The 18,884-nt window shown below is 51.0% G+C and overlaps 1 protein-coding gene across 1 annotated transcript; it reads left to right on the forward strand.

Annotated features, from left to right (window-relative positions):
• The first annotated feature begins 1,345 nt into the window (after positions 1–1,345).
• LOC143834157 (uncharacterized) lies at positions 1,346–17,776 on the forward strand. Its single transcript, XM_077330762.1, is given in 7 exon segments — positions 1,346–1,571; positions 2,032–2,919; positions 3,600–3,720; positions 4,409–5,352; positions 11,801–12,050; positions 12,108–12,117; positions 12,202–17,776. Coding segments are annotated over 6 exon segments (3,588 nt in total). The 5' UTR covers positions 1,346–1,571; positions 2,032–2,115; the 3' UTR covers positions 13,661–17,776.
• The last annotated feature ends 1,108 nt before the right edge of the window (positions 17,777–18,884 follow it).

The following is an 18,884-nucleotide window of genomic DNA, read 5'->3' on the forward strand; positions in this document are numbered from 1 at the left end:
AAAAAACAGTTTGGTGGGTTGGACCACAATCACATTCGGGGCCTGGTATTTCGCACCATTGACACGACAGGTCTGCACAAGTTCCAAGGCTCTCCGTTGCACTGGAGCCACAGTGGGGACTGAATCAAATTCGAAGTTTTGAGTCTAATCGTTCCATCACAGTCAGAATTATCTGAGTCTCCGAGGTGTTCTCCTGAGGTCTTTCACATCATCGACTACCTGAGGTTGTTTGTTGGATTTTTTTTGGGGGGGGGAGGGTGATTCAAGGACCTTTTGCATGCGAAGGAGAGGCTGTCTTTCACAGTCTCTGCCTTTCACAGAGCTCGACTCTTGGCTTCCCTCATCCTTCAACTGGAGATGCTGGGGCTTGAATCTGAGGTCTGCTGAATGCCAAGCAGAGACTCCACTGCTGAGCTGCAGCCCTTCCGATCTGGCCCCTTCATTGACTACAGGGTGCCTGCTGAAAGGGCTCCTGTTTTGCAGCCTTGCTGCAAAACAGGAGCCCTTTCAGCAGGCACCCTGTAGTCAATGAAGGGGCCAGATTCCACTTTGAGGATAGAAAAGGTAGACAAGATCCCACTGCAGTCCTAACAGAGCTGTTATTTGGGAGCCTGACATCCCTCAGGGCAATCAGATCCATGAGTCCCCATGGGTGTGGTGCTGCCTTTTGCTGGGCGCTCACTCAGGCTTCTGAATTTGGGTTCACGCTGCAGAAATGGGAATGTTCAAAACCCCATCCGTGTAATCGCCAGGAGATAGAGGGATGGGAACCAAAGATTTCAGGACAAAGGTGCTCATTTGGTCCACGGCTCTAACTACCAAAAAGAAGTAGTGGAGTAGAGGCACCACCCAGTGAGACTAAACCAACACATGCATACCCCCAGGGCTTAACACAGATACTGGGTTCTCATCTCACTACACATGCTCAATTCTTGCTTATAACCAAGGGGATCTCCAGGTCCCATCTGGCATCTGGCATCCCTATTTCCACGGCAGAAGAACTTCCCCTTTCCAAATGCAACCATCGCTCCTGGCTGAAGGGTCCAGAAGCGTGATTAACCATATTAGTGAAGGCAGGGGAGGACTCGAGAAACACGAACATATTGGCATATTTTATTCTACTGATTAAAAACATTTATTAGCACTCCAGAAATCAATTTAAAAGCCATGAATCCGGATAATAACTTAAGACTGCCAACAGGTAGAAAACCCTGAACTAATCAGACACCGTCCGGAATAACACCTGAACATGCAGCAGCGGTTTGGAAAGAGTTAAGTCGACCGAGCGCCGCTTCCTAGAGAGGACGGTCTTTGCCTTGGGAGAAGAGGCGCTCCCGCAGGGAGGGGGTGCATCCTCCAGGAAGGGGAGGGGGCAGGCCCGGAGGAGCAGGAAATTTGGGTAAGGGGCTCTCTCTTCTCCCCCCTCCCCCCAAGCCTCTGCTGTGGGCCAGGCTTTGGGGCCGCCTTCCAGCTCAAGCCAAGGGAGAGGGAAAGGGATTTGCAAGACCCCCCCACCCCCACCCCCTCTTTTGTCTTTGTTCCAGGAGATGAAGGGTGCAGTTCCCTTTGCGGTGAGTGGGGAGACTTTGTCACTGGGGGGATAGGGATGCCAGCCTCCAGGTGGGACCTGGAGATCTCCAGGTGACAGAGGTCAGTTCCCCTGGAGAAAAGGGCTGGTGGGGAGGATGGACTGAGGGATGCCAGCCTCCAGGTGAGCCCTGGAGATCTCCCGGAATTACAGCTCCTCTCCAGACTAAGGAGATCAGCTCCCCTGGAGGAAAGGGCTGCTTGGGAGGGTGGAGGGAGTGATGCCAAGTCTACCAATGGCTACTAGCCATGGTGGCCAAGGGGACCCTCCACATTCAGAGGCATCAGAGGAAGGCCTCGGCCTCTATACCATGTTGCTGGCCCTGCAGAGGACCTGGCTGGCCCCTGGGTGAGACAGGATGAACCCTCGGTCTGATCCAGCATGGTTCTCTGTTGTGTTCTTATGCTCGTAATAAAACTAAGTTTCTGTCTCCTTTTCTCCAGGTGGAAAAGATCAAGTCTGAATTGTGGTGAATTCTTCCTAGAGTTTTCCATCGTGTGAGTTGGCCTTTGTGATTGCCTCCAAGAATGAAAATGGAGGAGCAGGGCCCCACAGGCTGCGCAAGAGAGGAGGCATCAGGGGGGATCGCCTGTCGGGCCCTCCCAGCTCGTGTGGGTCACAATCCTAGGATGGACTTGAAGGGGAGAAGTCATGTCTCTGGAGCAGCGCCATTAGGGAGCAATGACGGGTATCTGGCGTCAGTGAATCTGTATCAGGTGAAGGAGGAAGCTGACAGGGAAGGTCTCGCCTTGCGCTGGGAAGACCAGTGGCAAGAGTTCCTGAGAACCGTAGAGTCACCTCCGTCAGGGCGGGAAATCCCAGAGCTCCCGCCAGAACCTGCCCCCTGGGACGATGCAAGGCCCTTTCTGGCCTCCTTCGAGCAAGTGGCTGCAGCCTGTCGCTGGCCCCACGATCAGTGGGTCTCTCGTCTCCTGCCAGCCCTCAGCGGGGAAGCCAAGCAGGCTTATGTTAGGCTGGAGGCCAGAGACAGAGAGGATTATGGGAAGGTGAAGGCAGCCATCTTGCAAGGGGACACCATGAGCAGGGAGAAGGTTCGCCAGCACTTCCGGCAGTTCTGCTACCAGGAGGCCGAGGGCCCGCGGGGGGCTCACAGCCGGCTCCGGGAGCTCTGCTTTCGGTGGCTGAAGGTGGAGAGGCACTCCAAGGAGCAGATCCTGGAGCTGTTGATCCTGGAACAGTTCCTGACCGTCCTGCCTCCGGAAATCCAGGCCTGGGTGAGGGACTGTGGCCCGGAGACCTGCTCCCAGGCGGTGGCCCTGGCTGAGGACTTCCTCCAGAGGCAGCAGGAGGCCCTGGAGCAGGAAGACCAGGTGAGACCCCCTCATTCTCTTCTTCCTTTGGGGCATGGGGGTCAGGACCACCCTAGGGCTGCAAAAGTTTGTTCCAGGCCTACAGTGCTCAAGAAGATTGTGAATTTTTTTAATTAAATGTTTTTTCCCTGTAATGCTCTTAGCTGAAGCTGTTCCTGTCTCCTTTACGGAACTCAAGAGGGATAAAGCCGACACTATAAAATCATAGTTTAAGACTCATTTAATCAAATGCAGTCATAAATAAAAATGGTCTTCAGCTGCCTTCTCCCATCCCCGGAGAGGTGGTTGCATAATTGTGGGGCTGCCACTAAAAAGAGGCCAACTCTTTTGTGCCCACCAGGTCATACCATCCCAAACAAAGCAGTCCCAGTACTGCTTGGCCCCTGTGAGAGACGGGAAGTTGGACTAGATGGACCATTGGTCCTGTCCAACAGGGCTCTTGTTCTCTTCCTCTCCATGTTTCAGACTAAGCCTGTGAAATCTTAAGCTGAGTAAGTTTCTGGCCCAAGGATCATCCCCTGCGAGTTTCAGAAGTGAGAGGAGATTTGAGCCCAGGTCCTAATCTGACACTCTAACAAGGAGAACCATGTGCCAGGGGCAGGAATCAGTCCCTTGTTTCTCCTCCTCCCCTCCCCTCCCCTGATATTTTGTCCTGAAACGGTCCCTCTCTGCCGTTGCAGGTGGCATTTGAAGAAAGGGGTCTGTGTTTTCCTAAGGCAAGCCAGGTCCCGTCGGAGATGGAAGAGAAGCAACTCTACTCAGAAACCAAGCAGGAAGATCCTGGGGTCTCTGGCATGCGGGGTAAGGAGGGAAGAATTAACGAGGCATTCTCTCTCACAAAGCACTGGGTCATCCCCCTGGCCTGAGAACAACACCTGTTTCAGAAGGGGGTTTAAAATGGCTGACGTGTAGGCCATGGAAAGCTAAGATACAAGAGGAAGGATTCTTCTTCTCTTTTTGGCTGAGATGGAATGGCCAAGCAGGGGCAGAAAACAGGCAAGTTAGGGAGGGGATGAGTCGGGAACGTCTGTTTGGTGCTTCGACGGTTCCAGGTTTGATCCCCAGGGTCTCCCCTTGAAAAGGTGAATTAGACCAATTGTTTACCTCAAGAAAAAGTGGGTTTCTTGTTATAGTGTTGTAAATTGTTATAATTTTGTAATTTGTCAATTATAATATACAATTGTTATAATCTTGGATAAACTGGTAACCGTATATGTTTTTGTTGCTGAAAAACTCAGAAATGTTCCTAATATCTTGTTTTTTTTCTTTTTCTGAACTTGTTTTGTTTTAAAAACATTTTTTAAGGAATAATCCCATTTCCTCCACTCACAACAACCCAGCACTGTAGGTCTGGCTGACAGAGGGCTCGGCATATGGTTACCGAGAGAGCTTTGTAGGTGGGGATTTGAACTCGGGTCTCTCCAGTCCGTGCCGAGTGCTCTGACCACTATCCCACGTGGTAGGCTCACTCCATCTTTCTTTACTCCAGCAGGTAACGGCTGGGAGACCGAGAAGGTCGGAGGTGAATTCCCTGGCATGTCCCCAGCGAGAATTAGGGACGAGAGGCTGAAAGAGAACTTTTGGGATCGAGACAGAGAGGAGCTGCAGGAGGGGAACCACGCAGAGAAAAGGAAGGAGAAACCTGTCCTTGGTCAGGAGGTGGACTTCCAGGGAAGCCCAGCTGAACCCGCGCAAACCGAAAAGAGAAGCAGCAAGCATCTCGGTGCTCCCTGGAGAATCCACCCGGGAGAGAAACTGAACAAACGCTTAAAATTCGGCGAGGGTTTTGGCTGGGATGGGAACCTCCCTGAGTGTGGGTCGCTCCCCTCTGGGCCGAAGCCTTACAAATGCTCCGTGTGCGGAAAGGGCTTCAGCCAGAGCACACACCTGACTTCGCACCAGCGCATCCACACCGGGGAGAGGCCGTACAGCTGCCCGGAGTGCAGCAAGAGCTTCAACCAGAGCACGAGCCTGATCCAGCACCAGCGGATCCACACGGGGGAGAAGCCCTACTGGTGCCCTGAGTGCGGGAAGAGCTTCCGCCACAGCACCAGCCTGACGTCCCACCAGCGCATCCACACGGGGGAGAAGCCCTACAAATGCTCCGAGTGCGGAAAAGGCTTCTGCAACCAGTCGGGGCTGATCAACCACAAGACGATCCACACGGGGGAGCGCCCGTACAAGTGCCTGGAGTGCGGGAAGAGCTTCAGCCAGAGCACGCACCTGACGTCCCACCAGCGCATCCACACGGGGGAGAAGCCGTACAGGTGCTCGGACTGCAGCAAGACCTTCTGCGACCAGTCGGGGCTGGTGAAGCACCAGCGGATTCACACCGGGCAGAAGCCGTACAAATGCATGTCCTGCGGGAGGAGCTTCAGCCAGAGCACAAACCTTATTCGACACCGGAGAATTCACACGGGGGGAGAAGGGCCCGTACTAGCCCCTCCCTGCCTGACGTCCCCTCCCTGAAGGACTTCCAAGTGCATTTGTGACTTTTGTGCATTTTTTAATATGGGGATCCCCAGCATGGTGCCCGTGGGCTCAATGGCCCTCGAGGGTGCCTTTCCCAGCACCCACCAAGTGCTTTTAGAAAGTGGGTGGGGCCAGGTGGGCTTCTGATTGACTGTTGGAGATTTGACTGGTTAGGAACGTAAGCAGATCCATGTTGGATCGGGCTGGATCAGGCCAGTGGCCCATCCGGTCCAACACTCTGTTACACGCAGGGGGCCAAAACCAAGATACCATCAGGAGGTTCTGCACACTGTAAAATAGTCACTTTGGCTGTCCCGACAGCACAAGGATCTTCACTGTATGAGAGGGGAAACTTATGACCACCATTTTGTAGCCAGCTTTGCCTTCTGTGGCAGCCATTTTGTGCATCAGGATTCCAAAGGAGCCCCCAGGCTCAAAAGGTTGGGGGACCCCTGTTTTATTAGAATGGTTTCAGATTATTTGTTTTTATGTGTGTGGGGCCCATACCTTCCACATCTGGGGGTATGACAGAAGGTTATTGTTTGGATTCTTGGGAGCGTAGAAACTCTCTGGGTCAGGAGCACACGTCTAAATTGGCATCTAAATTCGTATGAAAGAACCTGTTCTTCATGTCACAGACACCTGTTTGCCAGAACGGGCCAAGGGGTGTTCACTTCACAAAGAGCTCAGAACTGGCCTGTAGGGGCAAATTGGCCTGCCCTGTGAGGTCAGGATGAGCTCCCACCCGCCTGGCTTTCCACTTTCCGCAAACTATGCAAAATGGAATTATTCCAGAGCGGCTTGTGGTTGTGTTTTTTTAAAGGGGGGATTTACGATAACACACCGGTTCTGAAATGTTTGCAGGAGCCTGGGACAAAGCTGGAAAACTGTCTAAGCCCTAACACAGGGGTAGTCAAACTGCGGGCCTCCAGATGTGTGTGGACTACAATTCCCATGAGCCCCTGCCAGCTGGCAGGGGCTCATGGGAATTGTAGTCCACACACATCTGGAGGCCCGCAGTTTGACTACCCCTGCCCTAACAGGATGTGTTAAACAACACTAAAAAATTACCCAGGAGGATCTGACAGCCACACGAAAGGCAGACCATAAATGATTTTTTAAAAATCAAAATACAATATGATACGATAAAAGGCCTGTCCCTGACTATAGATTGGGGGATGGGGGGTGGCTTTTCAATCTCGTGTTCATGGGGGGTGGGGGGAGGGGGTCAGATCAATAAACGACAGCACACTTTTGGCTTGACAAACATGAAATGGCTTCCAAAGTATAGAAGAAACACTCAAGGGGTTGAATGCTTTTCGATCTAACAGACGTTAGCAACTTTACAAAGTGAAGATAGAACTGAACCGTCATTTCTATGAACAGGGAAAGTTTCAAATGAGAGGGGTGCCCCCAGTTTAGACGGGAGTGACTCTGGCTCTCCCAAGCAGACCCCGTCTCGGAAGTGAAGTCGGGCCAGCCCCGGTTAGGCCAGGCGTGGAAGACGAACGAGTCTTCCAGCAGAGGCAGCCTGTTCCCTCTCACCTCGGTTTGCTTCTCTCGTGGCCAGCTCTTTCGGCTTGGTTGCAGCTGACCGTACTTGGCACGACTCTGCACAGGACCACAATTCTTACTGCAAGGGGGGCAATCTCGCGGCAGGGAGGGGTGAGGCGGGGGTCTTTTCCCAGCAAGTGTTTTGGCCACAGCACGGAGGGGCGCTTTAAAAGCTGCCTGTGCTTGGGACTGACTCCCGAGGAGACACATGTTTGATTGCAGGCAGCTCATCCCCTCCACCTGCATGGCCTTTAACTGGCCGCCCGCCCGGCCTCCTGCTCGCAGCTCTCGGGGTTACCAACTCCTGGTTGGAGAAGGCCTGTCTTACAGCTTCATACACAGTTTAAGAAAGACCTCCTGCAATAGCCTTAAACATTAAATGTCCCCTCACCCACTAAACGCCCCCCTCCGAAACACAGGAAAAAACACAAATATACAAATTAAAAAAACAAAATCTTTAATGAGCTGTGAACCATCCTTAGCTGAGCTTTCTTTCCTTTGACAACCCTCCCCCCCCCCACAAAAAACACTTAAGGGTTGCCAAGTGTGTGGAGGGGAAGAGGGGGCCACCACTTAACAGAGCATTGTTATTCACCTCTCCAGCGGCCCAGTTCCACAAACTAGCAGTCCTGCTTCCCTGGGGCCGGGGAGTTCCAAGTGGTTAAGTTGTAAGTGGTTAAGGTCATAGATTTACTTACAGAAGGCTTGTTTCCCAGCAAAGCAACAAAGCTGTCATCTGGACACTGCTCATATAAGGGGCAGTCTGACAAAATGTGTGAGACAGAGTCAGGGCAGCCAGAACCACACGGACAGAGTCTCGCATGGTATGGGATACGGTGGAATCTTCCCTCTTAAGACCTTTGATGGGAAAGCATTCATTCGTGCCAGGAGAAAAGCTCTTCTCACTATCTGGAAAGGAGAAACGTTTTAGCAAGTTTTGCAGATGTCAGAGTTATCTTGGCAGACATCATGAATAAGGAGGGCAACTGCTTAAAAAAGCCCCTCTTTGTGTAAGTAGATGGCTCTCTACTTTGAGGTTACCAAGTCTCCAAACTATCAGGCATCCAAGGAAGAGCCTTCTCAGAACCAACTGCAGAAACGGTTCGTCCTTATCTGGATTATCCAGTTTTGCAGAACTTTAACAAAGATTGGGGGGAAAAATCTCACTTTCATATATTGATCAACAAACAATTTAAGATAGGGAACACAGGAAATGAAGGTAAAAGGGCCCCTCTTCATGTAACTACACTTTGAGCATTTCGGAGCCTCCAACACCTGGACATTCCTAGAAAAACCTCACCAGAAAGTGCTACAGGAAAGGTTTGGCCTGGTGGATTATCTGAGAAACAGGAAGGCTGAATCTCTGTCTTGAGCACTCACTACACAGTATTTCTGAGGTTCCTCCCCTGTGTGGTGGAGGAGACATGGGCTGGTCTTGAATCTCAATCCACCCTCAAAACACACCCTCTCTTTCTAACCTGTGAGGTCTAGTTGAACTTGGTCCTAAGTCTGAACGTGCCCGTCGTTTGTTCCAGGGTTTAAGGATTCTGGACAGATGCAGAAGCTCTTTTCAGAAGCTAAGGAGTTACATGGTTTATCTTTCCAGCCTAGTGAATTCCTTAAGAGGCAAAAATGTCTGGCCAGGAAGTGAGTGAAGGAGACCCCCCTCACCTGCTCGGCCTGCCCCTCCTCCTGGGCCTGGCTCAGGAGGAAGCCTTCGGCCAGGGCCACCGCCTGGGAGCTGCTCTCCGGCCCGCATCCTCTCACCCAGCCCTGCATCTCCCGGGGCAGGAGGGCCAGGAACTGCTCCAGGATCACCCGGTCCAGCATCTGCCTCTTGGTGCTCCTCTCCGGCTCCAGCCAGCGGCTGCAAAGTCCGTGGAGCCGGCTGCAAACCTCTTAGGGCCCAGCGGCCTCCTGGTAGCGGAATTGCCGGAAAATTGGCTGTGTACTTCTGCAGTCCTGGTGTCCTGAGATGGGATCTCTAGCATGGCTCCTTCCCAGAATTCAACACCACTCCCTGCTTGGATGGAACGGGGACCTTTCCTTGATCTCTTGTCTGTTCCAGGTCCTTCTGGGTCGTCCTGCTCTTCCATCTCCTTCTCCTTTCCTTGGGTTGCCTCTAACTTTGGATAATATCCTTAATCGTGTAACTATGAAGACAAAAGAGGAATACATAGCAACATGACAGCAAGAAGCCCGAAGATAGCAGAGGGGCATCCCCAGCCCTGGTCAAGGGACACTTAAGGGTTGACCTAGTAGACCCCCCCCCCCCCGGGATTCGAAGTGTACATCACGACTCTCCATTCTCCAGCACCTTGGTTGGGCAGGGGAGAGTGGTATTTTTTTGCCATGTTTGGATTTTTAATGGGAGTTTTAATGTGGGATTTTAAGACTGCTGTTACCCACCACGAGCCTATGTAGGGAGTGGCGGGAAATAAATCTAATAATAATAATAATAATAATAATAATAATAATAATAATAATAAGGCAGCACCCTTGTTGAAGTTTGTGTATCAGGTTTTATTTTTCTCATGCTTTTTAATGTATGCCTATTTGGTCCTACAGGGATGCCCAACCCTGACGGTTGGACATGAGTGAACGGATGACATCATCATCATTTGGTCCTTCAGAAAAGTAAAAGGTAAAGGTATCCCCTGTGCAAGCACCGAGTCCTGTCTGACCCTTGGGGTGACGCCCTCCAGCGTTTTCTTGGCAGACTCAGTACAGGGTGGTTTGCCAGTGCCTTCCCCAGTCATTACCATTTTACCCCCCAGCAAGCAAGCTAGGGAGTCATTTTACCGACCTCGGAAGGATGGAAGGCTGAGTCAACCTTGAGCCGGCTGCTGGGATTGAACTCAGGAGAGTACCCCGTCTCTAGTTGCCCCTTTCCAAATGTTTTGGGAACAGTAAGATCTTGGCCCCCTCGGATGCCATTGTCCTCAGGGCTCCTCTTAACCCTTGCGGGGGGGGGGGTCTCCTCAAGAGCCTCAGGCGACAGCTCTGCCCAAGCAGCCAGCAGAGTGCAGGGGGAGGGGGGGGCCAAGCTTCTCCAGGTCAGGGCGGAGGGGCTGCCTGGGGGAGGCGACAACCGCGAGGGGAAGCCCTGCTGGGGCCGGGCTGCCCGCGAGTCCCTCCGCACGAGGAGCCGCCCTGAGGTCTGCGGCCGCGAAAGGGTTGAGGCCAGCGAGCGGCTTCCTAGAGCGGCCGAGCAAGGCGGGCGGGGGCTTTGCCATTGGAGGGCCACAGGGGTTCCCTGCAAGAGGCGGGCGGGGGATCCCGGGGAGCTTCCTCGCGAGTAAGTCCCCAGGAGTCCCCAAGCGTAGTAGGCGGAGGGGGCTCTTCGGTTCCGTCGCCGGAGCGAGGCCGTCCGTGTGCCCGTAAGTGCCTGCGCGGCCCGCCCGCCTTGCCCTTCCTCCCTCCGGCCTTTCCCAGAGAGGCGTTTGCTCCTCCAGTTGCCTCTAAGACAGCGGTAGTCAAACTGCGGCCCTCCAGATGTCCATGGACTACCATTCCCAAGAGCCCCTGCCAGCATTTGCTGGCAGGGGCTCATGGGAATGGTAGTCCATGGCAGGGGCTCCTGGGAATTGTAGTCCATGGACATCTGGAGGGCCGCAGTTTGACTACCCCTGCTCTAAGACGTCTGAGGGAGGGACTCTGAAGGCCACAGAAGTCATGCTGGAGAACTATGGAAGGGTAGCCTTCCTGGGTAAGGATCCTCCATGGGTGCCAAATGTGCAAACTGCTGCCGTTGGTATGCCACTCAAATCAATATTGTACACAAATACATCGTTTTCGGGCCTGTCCCACTCCTTGTCCCTTGGGGGGTCTCAAGGATTTGGGAGGACAGTGGAAGCGACATTCCACATGGTCTGGGAGAGGGACCCAACCCACCTTCCTGGCTCAGGGGCAACTGAGGCCTGTGTCGTGTCCATTACCTGAGCCAGAGATTTCCTCACCTGAAATTGAGGAGGGGCTGAGAGGCCATCTCCAAAGGGGTCTGTGACCCAGATTATCCCTGCATGTCCACCCCATAGGAAGCAAAAGCATCCTTCTGCTAGCAAGGTGAAAACACGTGGAGCGTGTTCAATGTATTTTAAAGGTGCACGGAGCGAACAAAGAGAACTTTTCCTCCTTCTTCCGTGATACTAGAACTCAAGGCCCTGCTTTACATGACGGAGATGGAGAAGAAATCCTTCTTCAAGTGAGATAAACAAGGAGGGAACCCTGTAGGTCCTGGGGGAGAAGGCCCTTTGGTTGTCTCCCACCACGTACAGCTTTTATATGATTAATGAGTTACGTGATTAATGAGGAGGGATACTTAAGAAAAGGCAGGCTAAAAAAGGGAAGAGGGTCAACAGTTATCTTCAGCTGTCACCTAGATTCCTTAAACTTCCCCCAACATCTGGGATCATTTCCACAGACCTTGGGGATACCCTTTACATTGTGAGATTTAGTTGGTGAGATCCTGGCTTCTGACTCGCGGCAGCAAACATGTCTGGAGGGTCCTGGATGAGGACTGCCTGATTGGTGGTCTGGCCTCTTGCCTGGGTGGAGATGGGGCCTCTTTCTTGATTCCAGCAGTAGATGTAGAGGAGACTCTTGGGGAATTCCAGAGGTTCTCATGGGGAAAAGCCAAGTATGAAAAGGCTGAAGAGATGGACGTTTTAGTGTACTTCAGAAATCAGCCCCTGCAATGCTGAAATGGAATTTTAAACGCAAATCAGACCTCCTTGTGCAGGTGTTAACAGGATCTCTCTTTATTTCTACAGAAGACAGTGCTCGGGGGAATGAGGACAAACTGCATTGTCTGTCGCCAGGTGAAGATAAGAAGATGAGGAGTCAAAGCATGCAGAAAGGAAGCCATTTACTCGAGAACAGGGATGAACCCATTCCTTGCCAAGGGGAGGATTTCTGTGAAGTAGTTCACATGGTGGAGGAAACATGTACATGCTTGGAGTGTGGGATGAACTTTGCAGATCAAACCCAATATAACGTCCATTTGCGAATGCACAGTGGAAGGGAGACCCATCAATGCCTGGAGTATGGAAAGAGCTTTCTTTGCAGAGCAGAGCTCCTTGAACATCATAGCTGCACAAACCATGGTGACAATTTGTCGCAAATTTCAGACCTTAATAAACACCAAAGTATTCCCTCGGGAGAGAAGCCATTTATCTGTCCAGAGAGTGGAATGACATCCTCTGATGGAAGACAGGGAAACCTTCATATCCCAAAGAACCTTACAACAATGGCATGTCAATGCTTCCAATGTGGAAGGTACTTTAAATATGGATCACAGCTCCTTGTGCACCAAAGAATCCACACAGGGGAGAAACCTTTTGAATGCTCAGAGTGTGGAAAGAAATTCATTGGAGCTGGCAGTCTTCCAGAGCATCGAAGAACTCACACAGGGGAGAAGCCTTTTGAATGCTCAGAGTGTGGGAAGAGATTCAGTCAGAGTGGCCATCTGCAACAGCATCAGAGAACCCACACAGGGGAGAAACCTTTTGAATGTTCATTATGTGAAAAGAAATTCAGTCAGCTTGGTACTCTTCAACAACATCAAAGAATCCACACAGGGGAGAAACCTTTTGAATGCTCAGCATGTGGGAGGAGATTCAGTGGCGCTGGCAGTCTTCAACGTCACCAAAGAACCCACACAGGGGAGAAACCATTCGAATGCTCAGAATGTGGGAAGAAATTCAGTCAGCTTTTTACTCTTCAACGGCATCAAACAATACACACAGGGGAGAAACCTTTTGAGTGCTCAGAGTGTGGGAAGAGATTCAGTACAGCTGGGAGTCTTCAACGTCACCAAAGAACCCACACAGGGGAGAAACCTTTTGAATGCTCAGTATGTGGAAAGAAATTCAGTCAGCTTGGTACTCTTCAACAACATCAAACAATCCACACAGGGGAGAAACCTTTTAAGTGCTCAGAGTGTGGAAAAGGATTCTGTGAGGCTGGGTATCTTCAGCGTCATCAAAGAACCCACACAGGAGAAAAGCCTTTTGAATGCTCAGAGTGTGGGAAAAAATTCAGTCAACTTGGTAATCTCCAACAACATCAAACAATCCACACAGGGGAGAAACCTTTTGCGTGCTCAGAGTGTGGAAAGAGGTTCCGTCAGAGCAGCCATCTTCATGAGCATTTAAGAACTCACACAGGGGAGAAACCTTTTGAGTGCTCTGAGTGTAGGAAGAGATTTAGTGGTGTTGGCAGTCTTCAACGTCATCAAAGAACCCACACAGGGGAGAAACCTTTTGAATGCTCAGAGTGTGGAAAAAGATTCAGTCAGAGTGGTGATCTCCTAGTACATCAAAGATCCCACACAGGAGAGAAACCTTTTGAGTGCTCAGAGTGTGGAAAAAGGTTCAGTCAGAGTGGTGATCTCCTAGTTCATCAAAGAACCCACACAGGAGAAAAACCATTTGAGTGCTCAGACTGTGGGAAGAGATTCAGTCAGAGAGGTGATCTCCTAGTTCATCAAAGAATTCACACAGGGGAAAAACCATTTGAGTGCTCTGAATGTGGGAAGAGATTCTGTGGGGCTGGCAGTCTTCAACGTCACCAAAGAACCCACACAGGGTAGAAACCTTTTGAGACCTCAGAATATGGAAGAGATTCAGTCACAGTGTCATTCCTCAAGTGCATCAGTGTGACTATTGCATATTACTTTATCATATGTTTTTTTAATTGTGATAACTGTATTTAAATATAATTGTTTTCCTTAATTTTGTTGTATTTTACACATTTAAAAAATATTAAGTTATGGGTTTCATAGTCTACACCAGAATGCCAAAGGAGTACATGGGATAAAAAAGGTTAAGAACCCCTGAAAGCAGTAAAGTAGCTGCCACAGGAGGAGAAATGCTGTTGGTAGGAAAACCAGGAAAGACGAAGAAGCTGAATTGGTTTTTATACCCTGCTTTTTACTACCCAAAGGAGTCTCAAAGCGGCTTCCAATCGCCTTCCCTTCCTCTCCTCACAAAAGGAGTAGATGAGACTGAAAGCGCTATGAGAGAACTGTGACTGGCCCAAGGTCACCCAGCTGGCTGCATGTGGAGAAGTGGGGCATCAAACCTGGGTCTCCAAATTACAGGCTGACACTCTTAACCACTACACAAAGTTGGCCTCTCCTCCCCACACACATCTTGGAGTGAGGGGAATCTGCTGCTTTTTGCATGGGGGTGCATCTGAAACAGCGTTTTCATGGGTGGTAATTGGAGGGGGGATTTGCACAAGGGACCCCCTCCCAGAAGGAGAGAGGGGAAGTGGTGTGGTAGTTTAAGGTGTGGCACACAGAGGGTTGTCAGTCTCCTAGAGGGACTCAGAGATCTCTGTGAATAAGAACTGATTTACAGAGATCAGTTTCCATGGAGAAAACAGCTACTTTGCAGGGCGTGAACTCCAGGGCATTATACCGCCCCCCAAAAAATTTTCAGGTGCTTCCCAAGCAGGTGCAGAAATCCCTACAGGGCTGGAAAAGTTGCAAGAAGTGGGGGGAAGGCACAGAAAATGTATTGGGGGGGTCTCCAAGTCCCTCCTGGCCAACTCTGGTGCTTGGGGGGCAGGGGCCTACCAGTAGAAAGAAAGCCTAGGTCATGTTATGAGTGTTGCAGTTGATGTGATATCGTGCTAGCAAATTCTAGCTCTGGTATTTTGGCAGAAACTCAATGGCTAAATGGGCTTCTATCATAGATTTGTTGCCCAAGTACCAAAGTGTTGCTCAGAAGTCACTTGTGTGATTATGTCTCTTCCTGTGCAAAACTGCCAACTGGTAAGACCCCTGCCGGCCAGCAGCTGCTTGGGGGTGAGGTGGGTGTATGTAGCTTTCCCAGGTCCTTAGAAGCAAACCTGCCATTTCCTGAGCTGCTAGTCCTCAGTGAGGCTGTCTGCTAGAAGGAACTGCCCCTTGGTGAATCCTCCTTCTGGCAGAGCCAAAGATGGAAACAGTCTTCTTTTCAAGGTTATCCACCCCTTACCTGGAAGGCGGTTTAACCTAGTAGCACATGTAGCAAATGCTAGGGGCCTTGCGATTCCAGGGACCCTGCAATATTATACAGATAGAGGCTTTGACAAATTAATCCTTAAGGGGTCTTCATACTTATGCGGATTGTGAACTGCAAGAAGAGAAAAGGGGAGAAATGCATGCGTAAAGAGAGGCAGGTCAATCCCTGCCCCCTCCCCTTTGCAAGGTTATTCTGCGGAATGTGACATGATCTCAGGTGGAGGTGTTTTAATTTGGGAACTAGTGGTGCCGTTTTGGGTAATTGCTGATGGGAAAAATCCAGGTGTTTCCAATAAGAGGGTGGAATGAGCATGATGTAATGCTCTAGCATCTTGCATCATTTTTGACATCTCATTTGTTCCTCTGCACCAGCTGACCAGAAAAGTAAAATGTGGGCCTGGCCATAGGGATCCAGCTTGGATTTTGTCTTCAGGTGCTTCCCGAAGCTTGGATTTTGTCTGCCGCACACAAGTGAAATTGCTACAGCTATGTAGGAGGCCTTTTACACTGGGGTTAGCTCCCTTCAGGAAACTAAGTTAAGGGCCACCTGAAGCAAGGGAAGAGACTCAGGTTGTAAGTTAGCATGTTTTGTGTTGTTTGTCTCATGAAACTCTGTGGTATTATTTAAACCCACTATTTAATCTTTTTTCAAAATTCCTATAATGAACTCTTATGATTATTTGCATGCCCTGCCCTGTGAACCTGATGCCCCAGGAGCCTGTTCCTTGACATGCTGGCAGCGAGAGAGATCAGGGCCCGTGTCTCAATAATAAAGACTGCGCATTAACACAACAGGCCTGCAGCGTGCTTACTGTTGTGTGAGCCAGGATGGACAGGTTTGCATCAAATTACCTGTCAGGCAGGCCTAGCAGAATGGTGGAAGTTGGGGTGGCAAATGACTGCTAAGGAAGTGGACACTTATGGCCAAAGCGCCGGGCATTGGGATGTCTCCAGTGACTTCGATGAGAAGGAGGGAGAAGACAGACCCAGGCGGGATGATGCGGGTCAGTAATCTTCAACCTCTCAACGGCAGAGATGATGGGATGTGGATTTGAGAGGGCAGCGGGCGGCAGCAGGAATCCTAGTGCAAAAGGCCCAGGTTGGTCGTCTGGCCCTCAAAGTCCCCCTTAGCCCAGGGGCCCTTGCGGATGTGCCCTATCGTTCCTGAAGAGGGAAACTTCCTGTCGCATTCCGTTGCTCTGAGATTTCTAACTGGTGGAGATTTGCTCTTCTGAGAAACTATGGTGCAAAAAGCTACAGCTGTGCAGAGGGAGGTGAGAGCAGCTGCCGTGCCTAATGTTCCAGCTCAGCTGCCTCTGCAAGAAAACAGCATTGGCAACATGTGTGAGAGCGCCTGTCTCCCTTCCAGCCCCATCTGACCCTGTGAGTATTTCTACAAAGATTCTTCATTTGAAAGCATCTAGGAAGAAGAGGAGGGAACATTTGCCGGCAGACTGAGGCAGCCATACGGAGGGGTAAAAGACTTTGCAGGCGGAAATAAGTTCATCTGAACCCTTAAGCTGCTGTAAAGACCCCTTCCCAGGCTGAAGGTTCTGGCGTGCCGGCAAGTGCCTCTAGTGAAGTGGCCCCATCGGTGAAAGAGCTTACAAAGGTCTTCCAAACAGGAGGTGCAATGAAACTCCCTTCCAGATTGCATGCTGTCAGGCTGGCGTCTGCAATTCCTTAGGCTAGAGAAGTGCTGCTTCAAACTCAGGTGCTTCCCAAGTGTGACAGCAGAAGAGCAGAGAGCCTGAAACTGTTCAGGAGAAGAGAAGCACGTGTGAGACTGCGAGCGCTGATTGCGAAGGAAATTGAATGGAAATGGAATGGACCCGATCCTAGGAGTGCAGAGTGGGAGAGAGGAAGTGCTGGATCCTCCAGGCCACACTGTCTCAAAGGTGACGCTGTCTCTGCCCCTCTCTGAGGACAGGCCTGAAGAAATGAACCCTGCTTTTGACTCTATTAAAGCTCAAGCCCATATTCCAACCGGAACTGATTTCCCCCCTCCCCACTGGAGTGCCCTTGGGGGGACAGTAGCATTACCTTTTAAGGATGTCGAAGTATATTTCCGTAAGGGGGATGAAGAGCCTCTTGGAAAATGCTTGCATGTATTGTTTGTCTTGTGTGCCATTTGATCATGTTACGCCAGGGATTCCCAACTAGGGGTCTGCAGAAGCTCTGGAGAGGTCCCATGGCCTTTCCCCTCCTGCCTGAATAGACTTGGCCACAAGCTAAGGAACTGGCTGCTTCTACCCAGAGGGCTTGGTGGGTAGGCCATGGGTGTAAAAAAACCAATGGAAGGAGTTTTTCGTGGCATGGGATGACAGGTCCAGGCTGTCTTCTTAGCTCCTGCCCTTTCTGACCTACATGAGGCGGAGCTGGCGTGGTAGCAGTAAAGGTGGGGGGAGGGAGGGAAAGGTAGGTGAAGGGTGCAGGTGGTCATGTTACTTCTGGCAGGGAGTCATGGCCAGCTGACATCACTTCCAGGAGTCCCTGAAGCCTGAAAATATATTTCAGGAGCTCCTCCACAGTCTTAAGCCAAGCTGCTCCATGAACTATAACCTACCTTACTTGCTTGATCGTAAAGCCCTGCATCTAAATTTTGCAGCTGAAATCATTATTAAAATCATGAATTTTTGCTTCTTGGAGGAGGGCATGTGAAGTGAGACAGTTCAATTCCCCTCCCCCATTTGACATCTTTTCTCTAAATTTATGAATGTTCCATGTGCTTTCTTGTTCCTGTTTTGTGTGCGCCACTTTAAGACCGTGAGGGGAGGGAGGTAAGCCAAATAAACAAAATAAAGGAATAAAATGTGTGAACTTCCTCATAGATATGAGGGCATTGCCCTCATGCTCCTCGCAAAGGTATGAGAAAAGAAGAGGATGAATGCTGGCATTGGAGCTGGCCTCTGGAAAGGAAACACCGTTTGTTCCCTAGAAGGGGAAAGTCCCCTGAATGTAGGGGGGGGGGGTGAATGGCAGTCTGAACCTTATTTTGAGGCGCAAGGGCATGCAGTCATTCCCATTCCTTATTCAAATTTTCTTTGTGCTGGAGTCTTCTTGGGGGCAACCCAAGTAGAAGACTGTGGTGTCAGAAATAGCGTTTGGACTGGGCACCACTGTATACCCCTTGCAGGGGACAGTCTCTGGAGGGTGGTCATGAGGCATTGAGGGCGATCCAAAGATTGTTTTGGGGTGCAGCCTGGTACCAGCTTACTCCGATTGTCCTGGGGGCACCCCAATTTGGGTCACCTGGCACAAGAGCTGAATTTTGGAGCAGAGAACACCATCTGTCCCCTTGAGGGGGACAATCCCCTAAATGTGGGGGGTGTATGACTTTGTTGTTGTTGTTATGTGCGAAGTCGTGTCCGACCCATCGCGACCCCATGGACAATGATCCTCCAGGCCTTCCTGTCCTCCACCATTCTCCGGAGTCCATTTAAGTTTGCACCGACTGCTTCAGTGACTCCATCCAGCCACCTCATTCTCTGTCGTCCCGTTCTTCTTTTGCCCTCGATCTCTCCCAGCATTAGGCTCTTCTCCAGGGAGTCCTTCCTTCTCATGAGGTGGCCAAAGGATTTGAGTTTCATCTTCATCTTCAGTTTCATGTATGGCTTACGGTGGTCGAAACCTTATTTTGAGGTTCAGAGCTTTCGAATTCCTCTCAACGTTTCCCGCTGGACTCAAGAATAAGGAACTGGGGGCCAACCTCAGCCTCCCTTTCCAAATCCCATCTCCCCCCCAGGGAGCTCAGGGGGAGGCATTCTGGGCCTCCTCTCCTGTCACCCACCAGCTGCCGAGCCCGGGCGGGGATTCGAACGCGGCTCTCCCACGACCAGCCCGAGCCCTCCGGCCACCCCCCATCGCCCCACCCGAGAAAAGGCTCCCGAAGCGCTCACCGGATCAGTCCCGGCCGCCTCCCCGCCGG

The sequence above is a fragment of the Paroedura picta genome, chromosome 3, assembly GCF_049243985.1.
Source record: "Paroedura picta isolate Pp20150507F chromosome 3, Ppicta_v3.0, whole genome shotgun sequence".
Classification (NCBI taxonomy): Eukaryota; Metazoa; Chordata; class Lepidosauria; order Squamata; family Gekkonidae; genus Paroedura; species Paroedura picta.